The sequence below is a fragment of the Prunus mume genome, linkage group LG2 (genome assembly GCF_029339155.1).
Source record: "Prunus mume cultivar Tortuosa linkage group LG2, ASM2933915v1, whole genome shotgun sequence".
In the NCBI taxonomy this organism is placed as follows: Eukaryota; Viridiplantae; Streptophyta; class Magnoliopsida; order Rosales; family Rosaceae; genus Prunus; species Prunus mume.
Window position 1 is genome coordinate 32,166,915 of NC_142699.1, and position 8,616 is coordinate 32,175,530.

General features: G+C 36.2%; 1 protein-coding gene across 1 annotated transcript; it reads right to left on the reverse strand.

Moving 5' to 3' along the window:
- Positions 1 to 290: 290 nt before the first annotated feature.
- LOC103323440 (Calmodulin-binding protein) lies at positions 291 to 7,909 on the reverse strand. The gene is made up of 10 exons (XM_089047430.1): positions 7,669 to 7,909; positions 7,366 to 7,510; positions 6,661 to 6,736; positions 4,174 to 4,232; positions 3,296 to 3,789; positions 3,039 to 3,199; positions 2,734 to 2,937; positions 1,995 to 2,226; positions 809 to 1,388; positions 291 to 693 (listed from the first exon to the last, which is right to left on the reverse strand). Exons 2-9 carry the CDS (start codon positions 7,473 to 7,475, stop codon positions 823 to 825), a joined length of 1,902 nt encoding a protein of 633 aa, XP_088903556.1. The 5' UTR covers positions 7,476 to 7,510; positions 7,669 to 7,909; the 3' UTR covers positions 291 to 693; positions 809 to 822.
- Between the last annotated feature and the right edge of the window lie 707 nt (positions 7,910 to 8,616).

The window sequence follows — 8,616 nt, forward strand, 5'->3', positions numbered from 1 at the left end:
CCTAAGAGTAACAAATCATGATGTGGTTCCTATCAAGAAGAAAACATAATATGTAACATTGCGTTAGGATCCCACTTCATTTAATGGGTTGTATGTATCCAAGAAATTACGGGACCAATCATTCAAATCAACCTTACGAATTCCATGTTCCGTATGCGTGTTCACGATCCATTTACAAAAATTTGAAAACTCAACATCGGTTTACCAGAACTCACTCAGTTAGAACCTGGTTTCAGTTTACTTAAAACAAGAAAACTATGAATTTTCAAGGCCATCTGAACACAAGATAATGAAGGTCTTAAGTAAAATATATTCGTGGCATTTCAGTCAATTCAAAGTACAAAAGCAACTAGCACAATAAATATAAAAATACTAGCCAGCGGTCCTTGTGCAATATTTAGCCGAACAACAGATTATAGTTATCCTAAAAATACTGGAAGTAGTCCCCTATACGTCAACAGCAAAAGAGGCAATGAGAAATTTACCCCTTTGGATGCCAAGACCATGTCATTCGAAGAGTGATGAGAGAGAAATCTTCACAACTGAGAAAAATAAACAGAAACAACTTACTGTACAGGCAGCTGTACAAGAATAGATTCCTTGCCATCTATCACAGATCTCCACAAATGTCAGTCATTCATCAAGACTTTTGAAACCAACGTCTTCAATCAGCCCTAATACCTCAAGTTGTGGCTGGCACTGATTAAAAGTTAGAATATTGCACAGCAAAAAAGACTTGATAACACCCAAAATCCATGGAATGATAGTCACCACATCAAAAGACGGCATAGAAAGAACCTTGTATCACCTTCAGAGGGGCTTCTATTCATCCTCTATCTCCACAAGCTGTGCCCGTCTCTCAGCAGCTTTCTTCCTAACAAAGAAACCCCACCTCATTGCTGCTTTAATTTTCAGCCACCCCACAACAGCTTTGCCAGGACGGTTGCGATCTTCGTCATAGCTGGGCATTGGTGATGGTATGAATGAGGGGAAGGAATACCCATCATCAGGCACATCAATGGCACCATGGCCTCCCATACTGAAGATTCTGAGCAAGTGCTGCATATCCTCATTTTCAAGCATCTCATGACTTCTAACGCGAATCTCTTCCTCTGAAAAGAAATCTCGGTTGGTTGTCCAGTCATCTAAAGGATTAAGAGTGGATGGCTGAGAAGAAGAATTGATAGTCTGAAATCCTGATGTAGATGATTGTGGAGGAGCAAGGGCCAGCCCAACAGCATTGGCATCACTTCTTGTGCTTTGTGCCTCATGTGAATTGCTGATCAATTGGTCATCTAGTGCAAATTCACTGCCATCAAACTGGGTGCGAGAGTTGGAATTTACAGGTGGCTGGGTCAAGTATCTTGTTGATAGATTATCATTATACCCTACAGAAATAAACAAAAAACAAAAGAGAACCATAATTAGCAACCTGTCTAGCTAACATCCTCACTGGATGACAGGAAACATCATCACATGCATTCATGTGTGTGCATACGTGATTGTGTGTTTGTGTGTGTGTGTGTGTGTGTGTGTGTGTGTCTTAAACTCTTAAGAATGTAAATATAGCATGCAAGGCATAAAAATTTCACGTGTATAGAACAGATTGTGTAGTGTGTGACCAAAAAAGTTCACGTACAATCCATTGGCATTATTGATTACAACCTTAGGCTTGGTTCCGTAAGATAAATAGTAAAACTTTGCCGGTATAACTATGCTGATGAGCAGTCAAGCAAGTCACAACGAATTTTATGTTCATTTTTGGAGGATTTTACATCTCATAGCTTCAGGATTTTCCAGGTTGTGCTCTGTAGACCCAAGTAAATGTAGCACTACTTATAAATCCTACACTCTATATATTTCGCTTCAAATTATATTCCACACAAGCAAAAAACCCTTTCACTCTTTCAGCTTATCTTCATTGATTAGTTAAAAATAAAGTTTATGAGGCCAAATATGAAACACTGAATACTCATGCAGGCAGCAATGTTTACCTCCGATTGGTAGGGCTGGATCCAATGGAGGTTGCTCTGAGGGAACTGAATTTGTCAGGCGAGGTACTTGCAGTTGATGATCTGAAGCATCGGAGTAACTGATTGGGCCAGTCTGAAATTCAGTTCGGGTTGACCTCTTATTCTGCTTGAAGTTTAGAAGTGACTTGCCATCATACTGAATAACTTGATCCCAATTTTCATATGCTTTCTTCACCAGCGTATCTACATAGACCTGCAAAAACAAAAGCATTATAGAAATTTCATGTATTTGACCTTCCCCCTGTCAATTGTTTAGCATAAAAGATAAAGAATAATATAGTATCATAACACCAAACTGTTCAGTTAGAAACAAAAAGTACATAATTAGTTTATAAGCCTTGAAGTTACCGGGTGTTTTCAACCTAATAACATAACTTCCATACATTTACTAGGAACGAGAGAAGACTACAGCAGGAACAAAGATTTAAAACATAAAGAGCACATCCTCCTAACATGAAATTATCAGAAAATAAAATTAAAATAAAAAAATTTCATCTCCCTACATTAATTCTCCTTGGTGATGGTTTCTGTTTCAACTCTTCCACTATGTGTCAAATATAAACCCTTGCAGCAAAAAGAAAATTTATTTTGAAATATGTAATATAAAAGAACACAAAGATTGACCGACCAAAAAATAAAAAAAGGGAGACCATATTCCAAAAATTAATAAATAAACCAAAAGAAAGAGGTTAATATTCACCTTCTGGCTGTCAGATAGAGCATCAGCAGAGTGAAACTGCTCCCCAGCAATGAGGCCACTCAGCTCATAGATGTTGTTAAAAACAACACCAACATTTCTTGTATCTTCAGGATAATAAACATAAAGCTTCCCACTCAAGACACAAGTCTTTGCATGTTCTAAAAGAGCATCCCACATCTTGTTCGACATACCGCTTCCAAGAATCTATATACAGTATCCAAACAAAATATAAAACATCTACAATGTACAAAATTGTGTAAGTGTTAGTGTGCGCTTTTACAACTCAAACCAAGTCCTACACTTACATTCCGTAATTTCTGAGAATCTCGGACCACAAGCTGAAGAAACTCTTCAACCGTGAATATTCCTGCATTGTTTAGCCTCTTATGGAATGCCCCATCCTTGCCAATCTTCTCCAATCTCCATACGTCATCATTTAATGCTGGTGGGTAGTGTTTCTTGTATACTGTCAAGATCAATGGAAAAAAATAATAATAATAAATCAACAACAGTGTGCTAGAACAGATAGAAAAAGAAGATATACGCCAGAGCATGAACCTACATTCTCCTCTGTGATCTTTAACAGTAAAAGCTTCTGTCTTAGCTTCACGTATGCGAATGCCCTCACAAAATCCCGGAGCAACTTTCATTCCAAGCCTAAACTTCCTGCTTCGTATCCAACTTGAGTTATCTGTAAACGTCAGATCCCCTAGTGTTCCTACCCCTTCTTTGAGGGTCACTTGCAGTTCCCCAGTCAACAGAGGTCTCTTCCCATCACGCTCTTTCACCACATGGCTATCAAATTCTTCTTGAGTCCAGCCTTCATCATCTTCATTGTTGAAATCACCTTCAAGCACAACAACATCCAGTTTTACAGAGGATTCAGGTCCCGAAGTCACAACTCGCTGTGTGTTTCTATCAACCAAAACAACATGAATTGCAGCACCCTGCTCGCCTTCAACTTTCCCTCCTGTGAAGATCGGAAGAGACAAATTGGACCTATACTCTAGCTGCAAGTTTTGCCCATTGGGACCTTCAATCCGTTTTGGGGAAGACCTGAAATGTCAAATGTCAGAAACTGTTTTACCACAACATGATTGAACATATAGTTCATGGCGACATTTTTTTTGTAACTTTTTTATTTTGCTAAAATAATTCATGGTTGTGATGACTGACATCAGGGAGCATTGAAACAAAATATCTTACATTAAAAAGCATCTAGCATTACTCTCCCTTTTTGCAAAAATTTCCTTTCTGATATCATATAAATGATTAGAAATCTGGATAGGCAATCCTTGCTTATCCTGATAACTGAACAGGATTGCTTGTCTATAATTCTTAAAGGGGTTAACTATTTTGCTCTATTATATAAATGATTAAAAAAAAAGTTCATTCATTATAAAAATAAATAAATAAAATTCTCATAAATAATTTTTTGACCTTCCATTAACTCTCGGAGGGCCTAACTTAGCCAACGCACGTTCCACTTCTTCGCTTACCTGTAAACCAGTAAAAGAATAAGCGCTACAGATCAAGAGCATAGACAGAGAATCCCAATAGGTCTCTTATGTTTTGACCATAACTAAGACAGATCGTGCTACATAACCAACAAACAGTTCATTTATAAGAAAGCAACTATCCTGCATAAAAATGCAAAAGAATCATCTGAACCTTTAATTGTTTAAATACTTCTAGTTTGTCTTCTCTTTATACATGATACCAACATCAAACTAAGACAAATTGGAAGTACTAAAACTATGTTAATGAACAAAAAAAAATTGTGCCTTGATTTAGGTTTCTTCATTTGAACAAATCATTTTTTACTAAAATGACTAATGATGTACCCTGCCCTAAAAAAAATTTCAGTTCATAAGATTTAATCACTATTCCAAGAGTCAAGAACGCTCTGACTTAGCTTTTAACCCACCACTAAATAAATTTAGCTTCCATCACTCTTTTCAATATAAACAAAACTAAGTTACATACACTACACAAAATTCTTGGTCACCTTTAAAAATATAGCTTTAAAATTTGGTTGAGAAGTAAAAGAGTTTTAAAACAATGTTCTTGCTAAAAAAACCAAAGGTCTTATATATCAAACTCTTTTCCTAATAATTTTTCTTTATGTTACCACCTAAGAAGCACGGACACGGATACGGATACGGGGATACGATACGACACGACACGGGGATACGACAAATTTTCAAAAATGAGGATACGATACGTCGTGGATACGGTAATTTAAAAAATATATAATAATTTAAAAATAACAATATATATAATTTAAAACATATTTTAAATAACATAAAAATGATAATATTATTACTTTTAACATACTTCCACTTGTCTTGGTTATAATATTTTATTACTTTTAATAAGACAAACAAAACAAAATCCTTTTGTCAAAACGATAAGACCAGCCATGACGTGGGGTGTGGGAAACTGTGAGATTATTAAACAAACAAAATCCTTTGACCCAAAAAAAAAACAAACAAAATCCTTTTGTCAAAAGGATAAGACCAGCTATCAGAACAGAGAAGCACGCGTGAGAAAACAAAATGAAAATGGAGAAGAGAACCCGCGCCGCCAACAATGAAGGATGAAGAAGAAGAAATTGATGAGTAGGGGCACCGCTGGATGAAGAAGAAGAAGGAAGATCTGGGCTTCTTATTTATATCGAAGAAGGAAGATCTGAAAGAAGAAGAAGTGGAGACGTTTTCTGATACACGTATCCTAAACAATGGATACTCGTATCGTAATCAGATAATCTTTTTGTCGTTGACCGTATCCGTTTAGTCGGATACGTATCCATTGCGTATCCGCACGTATCCACAGCGCATCGTATCCCTCAGCGTATCGGATACGGGATACGCGCCTCAACCAGCGTATCCGTGCTTCTTAGGTTACCACCAATCTCTGGAGTGGGGCATGACAAACCTCTCTTAGTCACCAACCCCAGGTCTGGGCACAATAGATTTGGTGTTAGAGGAGTTACCCACATAAAGAGAAGTAGGAGATGAATTTCAACACAAATAATCAGTAGTATTCTCATAAACATTCAGAAGGAACTGCAATGTCAGAGAATTATATTTTCAGATGATACAGTTAAAACTAAAATACTCTGCAAATCAAACACATAACAATAGCCAGGCTATCGTCTTCTTTAACAACCAACTCAGGTTAAAGAAAAAATAGTCCACATATCAAATGCATGAGCCTGAAAAGGTATTGACTAATAATCAACTCTCCATTGATTATGTTAATCACTGTTTCAAGCTCAACAGTGAAACAAGCATATGGTAACTTTAAACTATCTTTTAATTTGTTCAGCTTTATCAGCCCAAACGTAAATTGGATAACCAGTACTAGTAACTATCTTCAAAAAAGGAGGGATAAAATCGTCACATATGAAAGGTATCAAACACAAGCATGGAAAGCAGGAGTACATATAAATATCTCTCAGGTATGGATAGGCCACTATGGAACTTCCTCACAATCAGTCTTCTTTGGGCAACAGAATCAAATGTATTAAAAGCAAAATTTCTAGTATACCTACTATGATAATGGATCCCCATACACACTCAAAAGAGAAAGAGAAATAGCACCAGTGCCAATAATGTTGACATTCTGAATACAAATCAAAACACTACCACCAAAATGATGAGGACACTATAATAGATGTATATGCGGGCACTCATAGAGTGGGGGAAGAAAAAGAAAAAAAAAAACCTAAAAAGAAGTGACTAGAGATTTGAATAGAGTATGGAAACCACAGAGTTAACAATAAAGAAAAGTAGTTAGAAGAAAGAAGGACAAAATAAGCACACAGGCTACAATGATGTTAAACCAATAATTCATATTACACTAATCAATTAGAGAATGCATAAACAAAAGGTACCCGAAAATAAAATTTTGAAACACACTTACAACTCTACGAAGAATAGGTTCCAATGATGAGCATAGCTTCTGCAGACTGTCCACCTTGAGAGCTTCTATAATTACACTGCAAATATATATTCAATGGAATATAAAGAACATGACAGAAGACATATTGAACCTTTAGACAAAAATTCATTTAAGTGGCTAATTCATGCATGCAGAAACTTATGCCCAATACAAACAGAGGAACATAAGGGAACATACAAAAGCACCAGACATATGATCTTGAAACTGAAATGAGAAATTATAAAGGAACCGCAAAAATAACAAGTCATTGGGTGTGTCTCAATGAAGAGTTATAGTACCAAATACAAAAATATCACAATCTGATGAGAACAACATGGCTGTAATTGTGCTGTGCAATGGTCATGAAATACGCTAAAGTTAAAATCATATGTCACTCTTATCTTCTTCTAAGCAAGTCATTAAGAAATTTGAGGTAACTTAGCATTTACTCAAAAACCACTTCTAATCGACAACTAAATTAGTCAAAGAAGCACATTGCTCTAGTTCTCGAGTGCGCATCAGAGCAACTAGACGGTCCAAATATAACTATATCAGCTCAAACTAAAAGGGGTTTTTCCTACAATTCTCAAATTATACGACTAATTATTCAAATTAGCAAGCAAAGAATATAATCAACAAAAAGAATTCACATAATCAATTGAAATTAAACAAGACGAAATCCGTTACCTAGCGAGAGCCGGCCGCTTTCGTTCCGGCTGCTCCTCCTCTCCCCCTTCCATTGGCCTTTTCCCTCTCATAGAGTTGGTCCTCTCCATGAGTCTAGTCTGCCTCTGCATTTTATACCGATTTTCAGAACCCTAGATTTCCAGATCTGCAGAACACCAGAAAATCAAAAACAGCTACTTCACTACCAAAACTCACATCAAGAAATGCATAACAGCTAAACACATAACTATCTACAAACTTTTCAAAACTAAACTGAAATTCAACAAACAAAAAAAAAGGTCCATCAAATTTAAACCATAATACCTCGTTTTCTGCTGAAATTTGGAGTGATAATAGAACTGAGCTGTGCGGAGAGGTTATATTTGTCTGTCAGTTTCTTAAATTTGCAGAGAAAACGCGCGAGAAAGTGAGAGAAAGTAGTTTCTGTTTGGAGAGAGAACGAGAAAATGGGGAACCTGAAATAAGGGCGAGCAGTCTCTATTGAGTCTACTCTGGCGACTCTTCAGCAGAAGTGTCAATTATCCAGTGCTTCTTCGACCACGGTACTCGCTTCTTCTAGTTATGCCGTTTTATGTCACGGGAAGACGTTTTGGGACGATATGGCACGTGGCATGAGTCCATTGGATGATATAAAGTGTTGCGTAGGTAAATAAAATCGCTGGCAATGTCTGTAATTGGGGTCCACTTTTCGGTCAATGCTTTAAGATTGTCCGGAGGCAATGTTGTGTTGAATCGTGACCGTACGTTTGACGGCCGAAAAATGAAATATAAAATTAGTTAAATTACCGGCCGAAGAGATATTAATTAAAATGACGTCACTTGATGGAGGTTGGCTTACGTCCTTTCTTTGTCTCTTTTATTTTCAATAAACTTTTTATTTTTCTCTTCTTTTCTGTTTTTTTATTGTGTTTTTTACTTTTCCTTTCTTATTAGTTTGGTATTTTGTAGGTTTTCTTAGTGACATTATTCACTCCTTTCTAATTTTGTACGAAATATATAGTTTGGGTAAAAGAGGGATTCAAACGTGACCTCAGGTGTACGGATAACTACTCTTCATCACTTGAACTACAAGCATATAAGTAAGGGGAGAAATAAAAATGAAAAAAGAGTAGTGGTTATTATTGTAGAATAATAACGTGGCGAAACAATTGTGAAAATGATATTTTAATTATTATTTTATTAAAATAAATTTAAATTACATGTTCAATTTATTAATATCTATTTTCATTATTTTTTTGTTTTATTTTTAAA

Excerpts from the sequence above, each read along its gene's own strand:
- LOC103323440 (XM_089047430.1), bottom strand. The coding sequence starts at position 7,475 with ATGCAGAGGCAGACTAGACTCATGGAGAGGACCAACTCTATGAGAGGG. Across the intron at positions 6,737-7,365 it reads AAGCGGCCGGCTCTCGCTAG|TGTAATTATAGAAGCTCTCA; the intron begins GTAACGGATTTC and ends ATATATTTGCAG. Across the intron at positions 3,790-4,173 it reads CCTCCGAGAGTTAATGGAAG|GTCTTCCCCAAAACGGATTG; the intron begins GTCAAAAAATTA and ends TTGACATTTCAG.